Raw genomic sequence first — 19,823 nt, forward strand, 5'->3', positions numbered from 1 at the left:
ATAAGCAAGACAATTTAAGTTCAGGTTAAGTCCAATAATATAGAGATGATGCGATGTTCAAGCAAGTTTCACACAAGTGGAGGGAGCTTTCAAAAGACACAAGGTTTTAAACAAAGATTTTTCATTTTTTTCCAAAGATTGATCTAGCAACAATGAACTGTGATTAAGGGCTATAGCTTCAATCTTAAGGTTTGGCTTTAAAAACGGTAGTTTTAATCATTTTTCCCTAAAATGCATGTGCAACAATCCTATATGAAGCAATCTAGACTCAATCCTAATATGGAAATGCAACTACATGAACACTCTTGTTTTTTTTTTTTAGTTTAAAATTTTCAAATTTTTTTGGGTTTTTTATGCAAATAGATGCAGACTCAAATGAACAAAACTATTATGCAAACATTTGAAATAAGAAAATAAAACACAATGTTATATACATTCTCAGACCATCCCCCAAACTTAAATTACACAGTCCCTTGTATAAATAAAAGTCTGAAAAGAAATCTGAGAATCACGCAAAATGAAACAAAATAAAATGCAATGGTATAAACAATGGTTTGGATGAAAGTGGTACCTCATGGGTTGGTGAAGAAGAAGGTTGTGGCAGCCTCCATGCTCGCCAAGGTGTAGCCAGGGTCGTCACCGGCTTCAGCAGGTGCCAGGATTCGCTCATCAGAGAGCTCGGTTATTCGCACGGACGATCTGCTCGGACCAGCATCTGAGGGGTTGATCGGGTAAGGCGTCGCGTAGGTCATCTGGTAGGGTATTGGGTAATACGACAGGTATGGTGGAAGAGGTCCGGAATGATCACCCGTATAGCCGCTTGCAGGGTGCATCGAGTAGGGAATCTGATATGGCATCTGGTAAGGCATAGGGAAGGTACCTGAGTGGTCACCCAATTGGGTGTTCGGCAGGGGCATCGTATAGGGCATCATGTACCCCATCGGGTTAGGCGTCGGATAGGCATCCGAGTGACTTCTCCGTGATCTATTAGGTCTGGTGATATCCTCCTCTGCTTGGGGCTCGTAAGATGATGCCCTGTGGGGCTCTGGTGGTGCCAATCCTCGGATTCCTCCTAGTGGGCCGCTTCTCCCCATCCATGTGGGTGTATAAGACGAAGTGGGAGCTGAGTCACAGCTTGCCTTGTCTTGCAGATCCCTGATCTATCCTCCCATTACCTTCACTATGTCAGTAAGGTCTTTCCCTTTCCTAGCCAGGAACTTGTTCATCCGCTTCAACCATCTGATCCGCTTGTGAGCTTCCCTCACTCCATCTGGTTGCTTTTGAGAGCAAACATACTCCTCAAAATCATAGTCCTCGAGTTTTCTCACTGTCTCTGCCTAGTTGGCTCTCTCTCTTGAGCTGCGGATTCTTCCTCAGGGTTGTACAGCTCTTCCAATGGTGGCACAAAGTCGATGTTCTCCCCTAGCCGGATTTTTGTGCACACGACGTTGGGCAGAATCATTTGAGTAGCTTTGACTGCTGGATGAACGAACTTGAAGAGTGACATGTCATTTGGCTTCTCATAAGCCAAGAATCTCGCCAATGTGAGGTAGTCCATATCAAGCCATCTCGGCTCATGCACCACTCCTTTTTAGGGGCACATCGCAAGCTACCAGAATTAGTGTGACCAATCCTCCTATGGAGATCTCTCCAGCTCCCTCTCTTCTTTCGGTTTTCATCGCCCGAGATTTCAAATAGAGGAACTGATCGAGCAACACAAAGATCATGCTAGTGTCCGCTACATCCCCTACTAGCGGTCTACCGTCCCTAGCATTGTCTAATAATCCACACAAGACAATGTCTAGCAGCTGGAACTCATGATCATTCACATTCCCAGTCTCCTTCCTAGTGAATAAGGTGCAAGCTAGAGACTTGTGAAAGTACTTCAAAACAGGGCTCCTTATTTGAGCAGATTTGGAGCTTGTAGACTTGTAGGGAAGCTTGTCTCCTATTGTCAGCCATAGGGACTTCATCTCCTCCTTGCTCACTTCCATGTTTTCAGCACTCCCAGCCTTGAATCCATACAGCTCCTCCATTTCCTTGTAGGTAAGTCGGTATTCCTTGTTGCGCACGGAGAAAGTGATGAACCCGATCCCCCCATCGGGTAGTAGGGTCGGGTGGTCCTCAAAGAAGTGTAACTGCAGCGTGGCAAGGAAGTGAATCGTCTCCTCCTCGTAGGCTTCAAGGTTGGCTCGCATCATCTTGCCCATGTGGCACATGTCGAAAAGGAACTTGACATCTCTAGTGATTCCCAACTGTTTCATCGTTTCACTGTGAGGGTAGCGGGTTCCTACAAAGCTCATCTTACGAAGGACCTTAAAGAGCTTGGTCGGAGTCTCCACCTCTTTCTGTTTCAGCCTCCGCGAAACCAGGCATGTGCGTTCTCTCTGCTCCTCCTCTCGGTCATGGCTCTCCTCCTCCGGGTCTCGATCTTCTTCTTCTTCTGCCCTCTCAGCTACCTCCTTAGCCCTTTCAGGGGCTGGTCTCTTTCCCCTCGCAACTGCAGCTCTGCCTCTCAACCTAGAAGATTGGATCTCCTATGGTTCTCCTCCTTTTGCATCTGAATCGACCTCCATCGGGTCAGTAACGGTTCGCTCGGACGTAGACAGGTCCCTATGTCGAGGAGACCGGCGGATTGCAATTGCTACTGGGTCGGGAGAGAGAACACGGGTATCTACCCGATCAGGTGCTCGAGTGCTAGCACGGGTGGATGGTCGGGTTGAGCATCGGGTTGGGGATGCAAAACTTCCAGCCAATGGTTGGGAATGTGGAACGTCTCCTCTTCCTTGGGAATCGCGAGGTTCAATGGGATCACCTCCGGTTCTAGCAGCGGCGGAGGTTGATCTGCTCCCCTTCTTTTGGTAAGTCTTCATCTTTGGAGCCATTGTTGAATCCTTGAAAAGAGAAGAAGCTAAACTTTGAGATTAATAGGGTTAGTATCCAAGAGAATAAAGGCTCTCGATTCCCTTGAGAGAAGAATAGAAAGTAGGAAGGCAAAAAGCTATTAGGGTTGAGAGACTTATCGATTTGTGCTGCTGAGGGAGAAGGGTCCTAGTCCCTTTAAATAATATAGGGTTAGCTACTTGGGCATCGCCGAGAGTGGGATTGGGATGGTGGAATTCGGACTCCACTCGCCACCCGAGTAGGAACACGATCAAGTGTATCGGGTACGGATTCGGGTAGAGCCTCGGGTTCCCCAAAATTTCCTTTATCTTTTTTTTTTATAAATATAAATATGTAAAAATCTAAAATAAGACAAAATAAATAAAATTAAAATAAAATAAAACAAAATAAAAGGATACCTTTGGGACTTCCTCCCAAGTGAGCTTGTTTTAAGTCACTAAGCTTGACTCTTCATGCTCTTTAAGCACGAGTTTTAGGAGGGAGAGGTTCTGGAATCCTCTCCACTGTAGCTGGCTGATTTAATGGATTTTTCAGGTCTTGTCCAGATTCCACAGCAAATGTAGTATCGACTTCTTTGTGGTGCTTGAATCTTCCTTATTTTTTCTTGGTGGAAAAGACTTGACCATCAAGGGTTGGCCTTTGAATTCCTTTCTTGATGCCAAATTCCATTTTGAAGTGCTCTCCATGCTCAATTCTAATCTACCCTTACTTCACATCAATCACTGCTTCTACAGTTGCCAAGAATGGTTTTCCTAGGATCAGCGGATCGTCTGGTTCCTTATCTATATCGAGGATCATGAAATCAGTGGGAACTTCCACTCTTCCAATCCTGAGAGGCAAGTTTTCCAGAATACAATTAGGGTGTCTGATTGTTCTATCAGCTAGAACCAAATACAGACTACTCGGTTTAAAACTGCTAAAACCCATCTTGTTGACAACTGCTAGTGGCATGATGCTGACTGAAGCTCCCAAATCGCACAAAAAGTTGTCAAAAATCCGAAGTCCTATTGAACATGGCAATGTAAAAGAGCCGGGATCCTCTAATTTTTCCTCAATTCGCATTTCAGGATCTAAACACACTACACTCCTCAGAATTGCATTACCAATCTCTTTGAAAGCTTCCTTAACCTCAATCTCTAGCTGAGCTGTCTCCTTGACGATTTCCTCACGAAGTTCGTGTGGTGGCAAGAGCTTAGGAGGTGGGGCTTTTCGCTTGGACATACGCTCTACAAGCGCCTCTAACTGGATGTCAAGAGCAGCTCTAAACCTTTCCTCTAATTCCCCTTCCTCAGCCGTAGGTAGTTGAGGTTGATCTGTCATCTGAACGTATACCCGATGGATCATCTGATCACCATCATCGGGTATGTTATCGGGTTTAGCCTCAGGTGGTTCATCGGTTTGTGATTCTCGAACAAGTGCTTGATCATCAACTCGATCAGTCTCCTCGGGTGAAGGCTCGAGTTCATACTCGGATATGTAGTATCGATACTCATTCATCCCATAGTGATCCATATCCTCCCCATCTTGACATCGCTGTCCTCAGTGAGGTTGTCCCCAAAATCATCATCAAGAAAATGGCTTGTGCAGTGGCATAATCTTTTGGGTTCTGAAAAGCTTTACCTGGAAGCTGGTTTATTTTCGGAGGTGGTTGGGTGTTGTGGTGGCCTTCTAGGTATCTCAGCTTAGTGTCGAGAGAGTCATACTTGGCAGTTAGGTCATTATATCCAGAATCTATCTTGTTGCTCATCTCCGCGAATCGTTTGGCATTGTCCATTGCAGCTGAGGCTTGACTCTGTATCATCTGCTGAATCAGTCCGCGTAAATCAGCTTCTTGAGATAGTTTTTGCGGACCTTGCTGTTGTTGGAAACCAGGTGGTGCAATTGGGTGATTGTAATTTCCAGAATATTGCTGCTTAGGAGCATAGCCTTGATTGTATTGAACAAAAGGCTTTTGCTGGTCTTGGTTCCCTTGGACTGCGGATGGGTAGACTTGGTCTTGAGGATTAGCAACATTGGGGTTACGGTATGACAGGTTCTGGTTTGGTTTGTAGTTGTTGAACCCTTTGTTGTAACCTCCATGGTTGTTGATGTAGTTCACATCCTCTAGCTGAGCATTCTCCCTATCTTGTTGCAGATGCTGCTCTTCCTCTAAGATTGCATGTACATGCTGCTGCTGACTAAGGAGCTTATCCAATATGTCATTGAGGGCTTTCATGTCTCTCTTGTAATTTGCATCATCCTCTCCAGTAGATCGCATAGTGCGATCATACTCCTCATTGTAGTGGCCATCAGATTGAGCCAAGTTCTCCACTAGATCCCAACCTTCATCGACATCCTTGTTGAGGAAGTTACCATTGCTTGCGGTGTCCAACAACATCCGTATCTTAGGGACCACACCTCGGTATAGTGTACTTAGCAATTAAGCATTGCTCAATCCATGATGAGGGCATCTGGTAGTGTATCCCTTAAAACGTTCTCAAGCTTCATTGAACGTCTCATTGCTCTTCTGAACAAAGCTGGAGATATCATTTTGCAGCCTTGCAGTTGTGGAGTTGGAGAAAAATTTGGCTAGAAACGCCTTCTTGCATGCTTCCCAGGTGGTGATGGACTCCTTGGGGAGTGATTTCTCCCAGATGTGTGTTTTGTCTCCCAAAGAAAATGGGAAAAGCCAGAGTTTGAATCCATCTTCACTAACCCCATTTATCTTCGTTAGGCTACAGAGCCTATCAAACTCATCCAAATGGTCCAATGGGTCCTCGGACCCATTGGCAATCCATGAAACTTATTGCTTTGTATCATCTGGATGAGACTACTCTTGATCTCAAAGTTGTTGTTCTGAACAGCAGGTGGCACAATGCCATTTCTTTGAGTGTGAGTAGATGGAGCATCTCCTGCTCAAATGTTGGTCCTTGCTTGAAGAGCTGGTGGACCATTCTGGTTATTCATTATCTCCTCAATTCTGTTTGGTTGCGGGTGTTGAACTTGTTGTGGATGGAGTAACCTTGGTCTGTCGATGTTGTCGATGAAAGGACTCAAGTTTTGGCTGCCCTTGGATCGTGTTTGCATGCACAATCAGTTGACCGAGTGAGTACACGAAGGTCAACTCGATCCAGGTGACGGGTCCTATAAAACTCATCAAGATGTGCAAGGGGTCTTCACTAGGCAGTCCATAAAATTTGTTGCTCTGAACCATTGAGATCAAACTAGTCTTGATTGTGAAGGTTGTGTTGTGGACAAGAGGAGGCACTATCCCATATCTTTGAGTATGAGTAGTGGGAGCATCACTATCACCAATCTTCCTTCTCCTTTGAGGTCCATTCTGATCCTGTGGGAGTTCCATTTCCACCTCTTCTTCTGTTTTTTTGAGACTCTGAGCAGGTGCTCGACCAGGTGCTCGAACATGCACTCGACCGTTTGCTTTGAGGTACTCGGTCGAGTGCCTAGTCGAGTGGTACCTGAGAATCAAAACAGAACACCATAACAAGAAAGAGGTGAGTAATAGAATAAAAAGTAACATAGCTTAATCTTGAAACAATGAAATCTCGACTGGAACATATAAACACCCTAATGGCAACGACGCCAATTGAAACAATTTCTTTTTCTAGGCTTACTTATGCAATGAATGTATGATGACATGCAAACAAAGACATAAGCAGTGATGATGATGAATGGTCAGGTGGAATGCAAGGTGTTTCAATACCCTTATGATGTTGTAGCATAAAGGATGTCAATCCATAAAGAGTGTGATATGTAAGCAGTCAAGATGTGATCAATGCATTCAAGTGAAGTAAGATATGATTATGATTGGTTTCTAACAACCTAATGACAGAAATGAAATGCAGAAGATTAAAGCAACTTAAGACAGTACTAATACATAAGTAAACATAGATCTAGTGCAATAAACTATGCTAAGCAAGAGAAAACTACTAACAAATGCAATAAAGAGCAAACTAGAAGAAACAGAACATAAACAAGGAAGTAAATTGGCCCTCGTGTATGCACTCGGTCGAGTGCATGGTCGAGTAGGTGGTTGAGTGATGCATAACAGAAGAACAAAAGCAAAACAAAGAACAGAGATGCAAAATAACCAATGACAAATGATTAAATATATGAAAGTAGTAACAAACAATGAGCAAATAGGTCCTAGAGATGGGATTAATTGGTTGGTGTCGAGCTAAGCTTAGCCAGATTGTTTAACAAACTTCACAAAAGCTATCCCTAGACAATGATCTCAGAAACTTGCTAATCCACTCTCATGGCAATAACAATCAAGTCAAAAAAACTCCTAGACCTAGTTCTCACTAGCTAAGACATAGATAAACAGGCATTAAGATCCAGATTCATTATTTGTCAGAAACCACCCTAGACAACTAATCTCTTAGACTAGGTGATAACAGGATTTTCACCCAGGGTATCAATTCCCTATGCAATTTTAGTACAAAGGGTTATCAATCCAAATTGTTGTTATGCTAGCAGATGAGATATGATCAGAACTATGCAAGTCAAGCCAAGCAATCAATGGTTTGATTTAACAATCCTAAAATAAACAAAAGAAAGCAAATAAACAAGAACCACACGACCTAAGCACTCGATGCAAGCATTCGAGTACAGGATCGGGTGGGGTGATCGAGTAAACAAGATGAGTATGAACAGCTCGAAAGTGTACTCGAAGTCGGTGATCATGTACCTGTTCGGGTAAGTGATCGAGTTATGAATGAAAATGTAAACAATCAAAATGCGAAAGCTCCTAAGGATGGGGTAATCGACTCCTAAGCGTTCCTGACCAGTATGAATGTCCTACATGCCTCAAGCAAATATTCCCTAGACCATGAATCTCTAAAATCTTGTTAAAACACTCTCGTGATAGAAACAATCAACCTTGATCACTCCCCTACCCAACTCTCGTTGGAGAAACATGACCAAGCAGGCAATACAAACCGATTCATTATTGTCAATAAACTCCTTACACATCTAATCTCTTAGGCTAAGTGAGTAAATCTCTAGCATTGATTGATTCAAGCATTTCATCTACACCTCTCGATTGTAAAACACCCTAGATATAATCTCAACCTCTCGGTCTTGATAGCATTAAGAACACCAATCTAGAAGGGAATTATAAAACATAAACAACCAAGCTAAGACATCCTAACCGATCAAGAACACAAAATTGTCTATCCCATCCCTAGAAACTTTGTTTCACTACTCAGATCTCATTGCAGAAATCAAAAGAAAATAACAATATGAATCCTAACAATGTGGAAAAAGTGTTTGAGTCTCTCAAGATCTCTCTCAGAAGCTCTCGCTCTCTGGTTTGAGTGTCTACGGCGTGCTAGGGCGAAAGGAAGAAGAGGGGGTTTATATATGGAAACCCTTTAACCCTAGCAGCCCAATCCTGCCTGAGGGTCTGCTCGAGGCGGTGCTCGAAAATGTGGTTGGGTAACTCCTCGGATAGGTCCTCGGGTTGTTCTTCCTGCCCTTGGATTCTCTTCGATCGGGTTGAGGTTCGAACTGTTCTTCCTGCTCCATAGCTCCTTCGAGTACATGCTCGGATTTGACCTTGTTCTTCCCATTTTAGGCTCTAAAGCACCTGTTTTCATCCAAAATATGTTAATGCAAGAATGCAACACCCTAAATGGCTTAAATGCGAATTCCTACAGTTAATGACCTAAAAATACTAAGGTTAGGGTAAAAACAATGCTAAATATGGACAAAAAGGGATGCTAAAAACATGTAAAATAGAGAGTTATCACTAGGCATAATAATCTCCAGTATTAGCATGATCAAGCATCCTAAACATTGGTATGATGCAAGGAAACCTAAGATCTATCCTTAACTTCTCATAACAAAGATAGCATAGAACACAGCTAACCCAGAAAGGATCTATAAACAATCAAGCTTAAAAAATCTAGATAAACATAACTCTTTACCAACATATCCCATCTCTAAGATCCTAAGCCACTAATCAGATCTAAAAATCATAATGAAGAACACAAACCCAGAAATTGCTAAAACAGACATGATCAGATAGATAAGAGAGAGATAAATAATTTAATTCAAAGAAGTGAAAGCAAATACTCAATAGATTTAAAGTTATGAAGGTTACAAATCTATGAAAATCCTAAAAAAGTTAAGAGATGATGCAATAAAGTAAAAGCAGCTAAAAATGGCAAAAACTATGTTATGAGGTGTCTCCAGGGTCTCACTTTTTTTCGGCCACAAGTGCCAGTACACATATATATATTAAAGAGAGAGAAGCCCTAGTTAGCTAGAGAGAAAATATAGAGAGTCGGCTGCAAGTGCTCGACCATGTGCTCGTTTGAGTGCATGGTCTAGTGGTTGGTCCGTCAAGTAACTCCAGTCTTCGATCTGGAATGATATCGGTTCAGTAAAACAGGGACAACTCTTGAACGACAGCTCCGATTGACTTGCGACCACCGGCATTAGAAAGAAAACTTGATTTTCTACAACTTTTATAAACAAGACTAAAGCTGAATCTCAACGGAAGATCTTCATTCGAATCGATCTTTGAGGAGTCCGTTATGAATCCGACCGTGTACTCGACCGTGTGCCTGGTCGAGTGGCATGGTCGAGTGCCTTCTTTTTCCTTCCTCATACTTTCAGTCCTCTTGTTTAGCTCCAGAAATAACACCAAGTTCTTCCTTACCTTTTTAGATCTTCATAACACCTAATAATACTCCAAATGCACAAATGTATGCAATGCATGCTTCTAAACATCCTAAGTGCATATTTGGACAGAAATGGTTATAAAACCTAAGGAATCACTTCTATATGATGCCAAATATGAACTAAACAAGGCTTTTAATATGGTAAAATATAGTTACATCAGCTAAGCATATGGATTATGGTTTGGATGATCATGGCAATACTTTAAAAAGAAAACGGGTTTCCGCGTTTTCAAACCTTTTCCACAGATTAAGTTCTTGATTTGCGTAAATATAGTGACATTAGCTAAGCATATGGATTATGGTTTGGATGATCATGGCAATACTTTAAAAAGAAAAGGAGTTTCTACGTTTTCAAACCTTTTCCACAGATCAAGTTCTTGATTTGCTTGAGAGCAAGCAAAAGCTAAGTCTGGGGGAATTGATATATCATGGTTTTTAGGTGTTTTTAGCCATAATATAAATCTTATCTATAGAGTCTTTTTGGTGTTTTTAGAGTCTTTACAGGTTTTATAGGATTTAGCATGGATAAGAGCATAATGGAGCTAAATAGGAGGATTTGGAGCACATTCAAGCATTGAGGCTGAGTTGTGAAGTTGGGAGACGAGTTCAGAGCTATGCATCAGTCGATGCAAATGATAGTGTCGATTGATGCAGTGTCCACAAGGCGAATTAGAAGTTTTCCCACAAGTTTGATTATTAGATTGATTAATTGTTTGGATTCATTATCTTTCTTGTTCTTCACCATAAGTTGTTTTTAATGTTAGATCTTTGATTAGTCATCTGGATTTAAATCTTAGGATTTAAATTTGAGCATATCAATCAGCACTTGGTGATCAATCCAATCACATGCATTAAGAATAAGATGTCCTAAAAGCACTCTAATATAAAACCAAAAATAAGATCTAACAACCTAATTGAAGCGAACCATGAATTCCCCTTGAATCACCCCATAAAACCCAACAAAGTAAACTACTCGCTCATGATGCAAAGAAAAGACATTGATGTTATAAAGTATAACATCAAAAACGAATCAATAAATAAAGGGGTTCAAAGGAAACTTCTCTATTTGTCACAAAAGTAACTTGATCCCAAAAGCAATGAAAGAATGAAATTATAAGAAAGAGTAGAAAGAGAGAGATGGTGGATCTTCAAGCTTCAATAGGGACAAGAGGTTGCGGCTGCTTCTCTGGTCGTGGCTAGGGCTGCTCCAAAAGCTGTAGAAGATGCACACTTGAAAACCCTAGGTCTTAAGAGTATTTATAGGGTTTTGTTTAGGGTTAGGGTTTTTATAAGGGTAGAAACGTCTTCTCTTCTTAAGTGCAAGACAAGGGGCGGCGAAAGAGGCTTCTGGACCTTGGAGGAGGCTTGTATTGGGCCGCAGTGATGGTGGCTAGTCAGGCCTTCAATAATACGTCTTGGTAAATCGGGCATAACTTCTTGCCGAGTGAACGGATTGACTTGATTCCACTTCGAGGAGGAAGATGACTCTCTCAGATTTCCATAGACACCAAGTACGTTGAAATTTGAGTTGTAAAAGTTCTTCAAAAGTTGCACGTACTGTAAAGCTCTGAATCTTTCCTGAAACATGTTTTCCTTGTCTTTTGGTCCAAATTGCTCTAAAACCTGTAAAACCTTGTTGAAACCTGAAATACTTGATAATAGACTTTCTATACCTGAAATCTCATCAAACTTTTCCTAAATACATATAAAAACTATAGCTAATATGGGTAAAATAATGATGTTATCAGATACATACGTAGTCAAGGGAATACACAAACAGAAGGATGTAACAGAAAAAGCGTTTGGGTATATGCATTCAAATAGTAAACGATCCCTTCTTTTAGTCGCATTAGAGAGTAGAAGACATGATGAATCCCTGCACAGTTCGATCGCATTGTCCAAAATGGAAATGTTAGCAGTGATGATATCAACAACTTTCGAGAATTTCCCATTGATATAGTCATGACAAGAATGGAGAATGAAAACGAGAGGGTGATAATTGAAAACAAGGACCCTGCAAAATTATTCACTTCATCACGAGATGATTTTGTTTGGAATCCAATTTTTTCATTTTGGTTCTAAAAATCTCTTAAAATCACCCAATATATTCTTTTAAAATCTCACCAAATCACAAACTATTTTTCTTTTTTTAAGATTGAAAAAACTAACAAATCCACCTAAATATCCTAAAAACTTTCAAAATCCAAAATCTCCTAAATCCCATCAAATTCTCCAAAATATCATTTGAATACCCCCTCTAAAAACAATATTGTTCTTCATAACATATAACACCATATAGGGAAATAATTTTACAAGTGATTTGTTTTTTTAATTAATGAATAAAGCATCAAGATAATTGGAAAACAAAACGAAAGAAGTTCTACTTGTTGTCTCCATATTCCTTTTTTCCCCCTATACATTACATAACAATACACCAAATCATCATACTTTTTTTTTCTTTACTTCACATACAAGAAAAAGAAACTTTGATCGGTTGCGAAATCCTTATCGTCCTTTGGGATTTACGATCTGAGAGAATATTCCACTGTTTTCTTGGGACGACAAGTCATCAGCGACGTCGTTTTCTTCGATGGCAACGTTCAGCGCCACAGCTCCTCCTCCTCGACCAAAATCCGCGGAACCACCGCCATGGCTCGGCGTTCGGTTACGTGGTCCATCAGCAGTTTCTTGTAATTGAAGCGCGAATTCAAGATTCCACAAAACATCTCCCATCGTCGGCCGATCTAATCCACTATCAGATAAACACTTCTCAGCCGTATCTGCAAATTTCTTCAAACATTCTGGATTAATCTTTCCTTTAAGATTAGGATCAATGATGTCTTCTAAAGTCCCTTTACGTTTACAATTCATCGCCCAATCTCCAAGACTAACTTGTTCCTTAGGTAAACTAGGGTTTAACGCTGGCCTTGCGCACAAGACCTCAAATAGAACAACTCCAAATGAGTAAACATCTGATTTCTCAGTTAGCTGTTGTCTTCTAAAATACTCTGGATCTAAATACCCGAAACTTCCTTTGACGACGGTTGTTACATGACCACCGTTCATGTTTGGTCCGGTTTTGGACAATCCAAAGTCTGAAACTTTAGCAACCCAGTTCTCATCTATCAAGATGTTAGTTGTTTTCACATCACGGTGTATGATAGTGTACTTTGCTCCTGTGTGTAGGTAATGCAATCCTCTTGCAGCTCCAATCGCGATTTCAAGTCTTCGTTTCCAAGTCAACTGAGGTCTCTTTGTGTTGTACAGATGTTCTCTAAGTGTTCCAAGAGACATGTAATCGTATATTAGACACATTTCTCCACCGTCATCACAGTATCCAATTAAAGAGACCAAGTGTTTGTGTCTCAGTCTTGAGAGAAGTTCAATTTCCGTCTCGAATTCGTTAAGCCCTTGTTCTGAATTCGGGTTTGATTTCTTGATTGCTACTTTTGTCCCTCCATCTATAACTCCTTTATAAACTTTACCAAACCCTCCTACTCCAATCACGTTTGACTCATCGAAGTTTTGAGTTCCATGCTTGATTTCAGACAATGAGAACCTTCTGCATAAACCGGCCGCGAGATTCGATAGATGGCTTCCGTTGTTGCTCTTACCAGATATAGTAGATTTTGTTCCCGATGTGTGGGAGTTTCCGTATATAGGAAGCCAACTCGATGTGTGAGATTCGCTTCCCGGGAATTTTCGCTTTCTTTGGTACATTGTGAAACATAATGCGCAAAGTAAAACCGCTGCTACTCCTCCAGCAGAACCAACGACAAAAGCTTTGATTCTTTTGTCGCCTTGAAATTCTTTTTTAACATCTTCGTTAGCTTGCATAGGTGATGGCTTCGGGTTTGGCCCGGCAAGATTCTTCATTGTGTCCATCTTGAAAATCTCGAGGCCGTTAAGCTGTGAATCGTAATATTCCGGTTTACCAAATGTCGATGGTGTCATTTGGAGCGAAAGCTCTTCGCCTCCTCCTCCATTATTGGCATCAACATAGATCGCATAGTCTTTGTAAGTCGGGATACCTTTCCCTCCTGACCATGCGATTATATCTGCAGCGTTTGTATCCGCCTGCGCGGTTTTGTTGTTGATGTAAATGTTGAAAACTTTCTGGTTGATTTTAGAAAGCTGGAACTCGCAGAAATGGAGCCTAATGATATATGTGAAGTTAGTGTCGATTTGAAACATCCACGTGAGATTCGATTTCATGTTTATATCTCCATTTGGTCCTTGTGATCGAGCTGTTTTGTAGACATCAGCTGGCGCGGTAGAAACCGGCATTTTCTGATAGTCGATCCTGAAATTGTTGCTTGCCTGATTGGTAACACCGAGACCTGCGCTGAATATGTAAGGCGCGTCGTTGTACCAAGTTCTGGTTAACCCGCCAGAGTCTTGGCTTCCGGGAATATCCTGACCTCCGACATTGAGCCTAAACATTGTTTGAAGATTTGCGGTCTTAGTATCTGATGTCTGGTCTGAGAACCCAACGAGAGCAGCTGAATCAAACAGTTCCGGCATCTGAACAACCTCGATACCGTTTATGAACGCAAACGCTTTTGGATGTTTATCCGAGGGAGTAAATGTGATGCTCAAAACATCTTTTTGGGATGGTGCAAGAGAATATTCTCTCACAAGGTAAGCTTGTGTTAAGGCTTGACATGTGATAGCTGCACTAAAATTGCTGAGAAGGCTAACATCGTTAGCTACCACGGAGAAATAAGAGTCGGCAATGTTGAGTCCTGTGTATGTCGATGGGTAGAAATGTAAGCGGAGCAAATGTCTTTTGTCTCCTTTAACAGGGATCTCATAAGTTGCGGGAGCTGTGAAGATTCTTGCTGTCATGTATGGAACCGTCGAGAGAAGTGAAGGATCTTGATAAGTAGCTTGTGCATGAACTGTGTTTGGCGTTTCCAAGAATTTGGTGTCGGGTTCCCATTTTTTCTTGTCTTGATCATCAGCTGGTTGTGAAGCTCCGCAGCTCAACGAGAAATCTTGACCATTAGATTGTGATGGAGAAACCAGAAGAACATAGAAGAAACAGAGGAAAGAACATAGAATCCGGGTTTTCTCGTTCATGGCTGAAACATATAAAAACGTTTTTTTTTTTAGAATTCTACGTCGTACGTACGTACATGAAACGATTGATAAAAAAACGAAGTTTACTTTTCTATGTATGCATTACCTCAAGCACCAGCAGAGAAAACTGGAGGCTTGTTTTTTCTCCTCTCTTCAACCTAACGATGTTTGATCGAAGCCATGGAAACAGAAGCAGAAGCCCCCAGCAAAACAAAAACTGCTCATTTTTCGGGTTGTGTCGGAAAGAGAAACATAAAGTAGTAGGAGAATCTACGGAGGAGAGGATTAACCGAACAAAGCTATGTTTAGTAATTGGTTACAAGTGATTCGTATATACACTTTTGAGGTTTTTAACTCGTAATTAATACATATGCATGATTTTAATTATTTTTCAGGTCATAAGCTTTTTTTTTTTTTAATATGTTTACTTCAAATATAGAAACTTATAAATTATGTTGTTTCAAACATCTTAGTAGAAGAATCCTGTAATTTTGATATGATCCTTAAAATAGGAAAATCAACAAGATTTTGATACTAGAATTCCGAAATTTGACTTGATCTTTAAAATAGGAAAATTAACAAAACTGGTCAATGTATATTCTTCTTCTACAGTCAGATAATTATGAAACTCGTTTTGTTTTAGTGGGCGAAGAACCTAAACAAAGAAAGGTCGCTAATTATATCGGATGAGTCTTCGTATCAAATTTAAACATTGGAGGAAAATAGCTCGACCATCCATTGGATAAATCAATGGTGAAAACTACTTTTACCAAATCTCCATTAAAAGCTCCTTTGAGTCTCTTTTGTAAGAGTTTATGTGGTCGGGTAGTCAAAAAGTTTTAGGTAAAAAGGGTATACATAAGATTTTCTGATCAACCCGACCCCGTCGAAGCTTCGTTGTTGGCCGCGTAAATTGGTGTTGCACGCGGCCATCAGATGAAGAACATACATTTAGACCCAGAAGCAAAGCCAAAGCTTTGATATTCTCAGAAAGAAAAGAGGTCAAGAAAATCATCAACGAAAAGCCCTTATTTGCCCCGTATATTTCCCAATTATAAGCCTAAAATCTCTGCCTTGCATTACAAGCCACCTCTTCAAAGTGATTAATTAAAAAAATGGTGAGGAGAAGAGCAGGCCTTACCTTACCAATCTCGTCTTCAACGCCATCGCTTCCTGAACCTGATATTAGAACAATGGCGCCACATAAACCGAAACAACGGCTATCTAAGCAACTATCAATGCGTGAGACACCACGAGATGTTGCTTGGGAAAAAAGGCGTCGTCAAATGTTAAAGATTCAGGAGAAAAAGCAAAAAGGCGTCTCTGAAAACGATAACGATCCATCGGATCTAACTGATGAAGATTTAAGGGAGCTCAAAGGGTCGATCGAGTTAGGATTCGTTTTCAATGAAGAAGCCGGACAGAAGCTGTGCAACACATTACCAGCATTAGATCTTTACTTTGCTGTGAATAGGCAACTTTCACCTCTCCCTTCACCTAGTAGCAGTCGTAGCAGCAATGGAGGAGATGGCTCGTTGTCTTCTACTTCTGCTTCCTCAAGCAGCATACCTTGTAGCCCAAAAACCGACTCGGATTCATTAAAGATCCTATGCCCGGGTAAACAAAAGTTCCAAGGTTTCTTCTTATAAATGCTGGTTTGAATTTGTATTGTCCATATATGTAAATACGCAGCGACTAACCATTGTGAATTTGAGTTGTGCAGGGGACAATCCTCAACAGGTGAAGCAAAGATTACGACATTGGGCACAAGCTGTTGCATGTTCTTTGATGCAATCTCACTGATGAGTGTAGATGTTGCGACTTTACGTTTCAACGTAAAACACTTATTTTTTGTTTACTTTTGTGGGTGAAATAGGACAGAGAAAGAATCCTACTACGAGGATCTATCTGAACAAAAAAAGATAGTAAAGTTTTGGGAGAAAAAAATAGAGAGAGTAAGAGATTATGGTTCTCTCTACATATTTGTGCAAAGCGAACAAAAGCGAACAAGATGAAAAGATGATGTAGCCCTTTCTTATTCATTTACTGGATTATTAACTTCTAATATATGGTCGTGTAATTGTTACGATGGTTACACTACAAGAAAACAATCGATTTGCGATGAAAATATATTTAGCTAATCCCTCGCAAAACGACTATATATAGCAAGAGATTTGCGAGGAAGTCAGTTCCTCGCAATTCGCTTTTCGCAAAATGGTCAACGTTGCAAATCCCTTGCAATATTTGTTAGGAATTAAATCCCTCGCAAAATAATTGTAAATTGCTAGGAATAATAATGGTAGGAGATTCTTTGCATTTTTGTTTGTTGGAAGCCCAAGATAACCCAAATTTAACATGGTATCAGAGTGCAAAGTTTAATTTCTGGTGGACCTAGAAAAGTGGATACAGACATGCCTCTTGTTAACCCAAATAATGGGGGCCCAAGAAGGGGTTTATTATCGGTCCAAGTAGGATTGGTTAGAGATGGAGTTATCATCTTGAAGAGGCGTGTTAATATCTCACATATGGTCATTGGTTTGAAGGAGAGATTGTTGGGATACAATCCAAGTCTCACCTCTGAAGTTTGATAAAACTATCATTAATATATAAAGGATTAGGGCCAATCCACTAATTGCCAATTCGTTTTTAGTTGGAAGCCCAAAATAAACCCAAATTTAACATGGTATCAGAGCCCAAGGTTTAATTTCTAGTGGACCTAAATTATCTCAAAAATAAATTAAAAAATCCTATAATTGTACTTATGGGAATGAATTAGAGTAAAGATAATGTTGTAATATTACAATATAAACAAACTTATAATACTTAGCTAAAACCCTTGTTTTAAAACTAGCTAGGCATTAGTTGGGCAGTGAGAGAGCGTCTAGCGTGAAATCAATTAATCGGAGATTTATTTAGAACTATAGTAAAACTTCTATAAATTAACAAGATCAGGACCATCAAATTTTATTAAATTATCACTACAAAGAAAAATGTCCGTAGCCACAAATGAGCTACAAACATGTCGTGGCTATGTAATTTTAGCCTCAAGTGAGACACAATCTTAAAACGTGGAAATTTGTGGCTTTTTGTGTCTAATTTGTGTCTATATAGCCACAAACATTTTCTGTGATTATTTGTGGCAAGATAGCCACATGTAGCCACAAAAATTTTCAAAACTATATAACCACGACCTAGTTAAGTATATTTTGTGGCAAAAGATAGCCAAAACCAAAATTTGTAAATATTTGTTGCTATAGACATAGAACTAGTTCGAATTGGTAAATATTTGTACTGTCCTCACTATATGTGGCAAATGCTTTGCTCATGATTTGGAATGAATTCAGTACTTCTTATCATTAACTATGACAAAAATCATAGTATGAATCGTGTTTTACTTATGGTTTCATCGAAGACAAATCAAACTTAAAATTTTGAAAATCTTCCAAGAAAAAAAAAAACAAGTGTTTGGTGTAAATCCTGCAAACTAAAGAGACAAAATGAGTTTGACAGATTCATATTTACGTGTGATTATATGATGAAATAATTGTATAGTATAACCGTTTGTCCAAATTATACGTTTGTTTCTATAATTCCATATAATTAAATGGGTTGTGGTTTAGGGGAATAAAAACAAGGACTCATTTTCGTTCTCATCACGTGATCATTAATCAGTCCCCAACGAAAGTAAATATGTATGCTCAAATTTTAAACAAGTACGTAGAAATAGAAATGAAACCAGAGCCGGGCATTCGCTTGCGGCTGTGCATAATAAATAGAAAATTTCGGCCATTTCCCAAAAAAGTTTTCTTTAGGCCAGTGGTTTAGTTGTACTAATATTGGCACCCCTTCACAGGTTCGACCCTCATGAGTTGCTAGTTTTTTTTTTTTTTTTTTGGCTTGTAACCCTAGAAAGTTGAGCGCTGACTCTCAATGAAACACAAACAACAATTAAAAGAACACATACCATCAACAAATGCAAAGCTGTGCCAAGTGGGCAAAGACGAGCAGTGTCGTGCCTAGACTCCCAGAGGCCTAAGGCAAAAAATAAAAATTTATACATTTTCGTGATCAAAAATGTTATAACTTATAACTAAAATTAGATATATTTTTTTATAATAAATTATAGATAATTAGTACTTTGTTTTTAATCTATGAAAATAAAACTTTATGTTATATACTATAAATATATAATATTATACAATTTTTAAATCTATTTTCTTAATTAACACTTTATATCTACGAAAATACAATAATTTTTAAAAGTATATATTGTAAAATACTAGAGATAAATAGAGATACTTTTTAATATATTAAACAAATTTTTGAAACTTAAGAAAAAGAACATTGAAAATATATATTTTACTAATATATCAAATAATTATTTAAATTTGGGAACCAATTAGAAGACCAATAAAATCTTAATATTAGGGGCCTAAGGCAAATGCCTTTTTTTAACTCATAGGCACGGCCCTGAAGACGAGATACAAAGGAAGTAGGCAGAGAGGATGGCAATCTACGCAACCACAACTCAAACCATTACGTACTAGCAATATACGCACTCACGTTCTCCGGTATCACCTAAACAAGACAAACTACTTGGATTGGAAAGATCGAACTGCCTAACACAAGCCAAGACATAGAGAACCACAAACAGAGGAAGGTAAGGAAACAAACTATGACACCGAAGACGAAGCCAAAACAGAGGAGATATATAGGAGAACCGTGATAATCCAGACAGAGGTGAAACGCCCAAGAAGATATCCCTTACGATTGCTGAGATGAGGTTGAAAATTGAGCAGCAAACAACCACAAACTAAGGAAGGGGAACCAAACAGAGAGATAGACTACTTAACCTTCTTGAACAGAGCACTCTGTTCAAGCGCCAAAAAAAAGCAAAGAAGAGAACCTCTTTCAAGGAAACTCATACCGCCGATTCCTTGACCACGAGCAAAAACTCCTAAGTCCCAACCACTGACAAATAAATACCCAAAAACCGTAACAACGAAGCCGCTCCACCAACACCGCCACAGGACAACCGCAACCAAGCATCCCAAATTTAGTTTCACTGTCCTATGCAACATAGAGATGACACACCGTAGGAAGCAACGCTGCAACTTGAGAAGAAACCATCTAAACACAGAACACCACGAA

General features: G+C 39.9%; 1 protein-coding gene, 1 non-coding gene and 1 pseudogene across 4 annotated transcripts; 2 read left to right on the forward strand and 1 right to left on the reverse strand.

The window, feature by feature from the left end:
• Positions 1-5,336: 5,336 nt before the first annotated feature.
• On the forward strand, positions 5,337-5,443 carry LOC147939997 (small nucleolar RNA R71). Its single transcript, XR_015564858.1, has one exon. It is a non-coding gene; the product is annotated as a small nucleolar RNA R71 (small nucleolar RNA).
• Positions 5,444-11,848: 6,405 nt separating this feature from the next.
• On the reverse strand, positions 11,849-15,038 carry LOC104707121 (receptor-like protein kinase ANXUR2 pseudogene; annotated as a pseudogene). Its single transcript, XR_015564040.1, has 2 exons — positions 14,779-15,038; positions 11,849-14,674 (listed from the first exon to the last, which is right to left on the reverse strand). The product of XR_015564040.1 is annotated as a receptor-like protein kinase ANXUR2 pseudogene (transcript).
• A 405-nt stretch (positions 15,039-15,443) lies between these two features.
• LOC147939998 (uncharacterized) lies at positions 15,444-16,739 on the forward strand. 2 transcript variants are annotated; one of them, XM_087462200.1, is made up of 2 exons: positions 15,444-16,289; positions 16,396-16,739. In XM_087462200.1, the coding sequence occupies exons 1-2, from the start codon at positions 15,788-15,790 to the stop codon at positions 16,473-16,475; spliced, it is 582 nt and encodes a 193-aa protein (XP_087318326.1). In that variant the 5' UTR covers positions 15,444-15,787; the 3' UTR covers positions 16,476-16,739. The 2 variants fall into 2 exon arrangements, with proteins under 2 accessions (XP_087318326.1, XP_087318325.1); XM_087462199.1 differs by having other exon boundaries at positions 15,452-16,307.
• The last annotated feature ends 3,084 nt before the right edge of the window (positions 16,740-19,823 follow it).

Source organism: Camelina sativa, chromosome 8, assembly GCF_030686135.1.
Source record: "Camelina sativa cultivar CO46 ecotype springtype chromosome 8, ASM3068613v1".
Classification (NCBI taxonomy): Eukaryota; Viridiplantae; Streptophyta; class Magnoliopsida; order Brassicales; family Brassicaceae; genus Camelina; species Camelina sativa.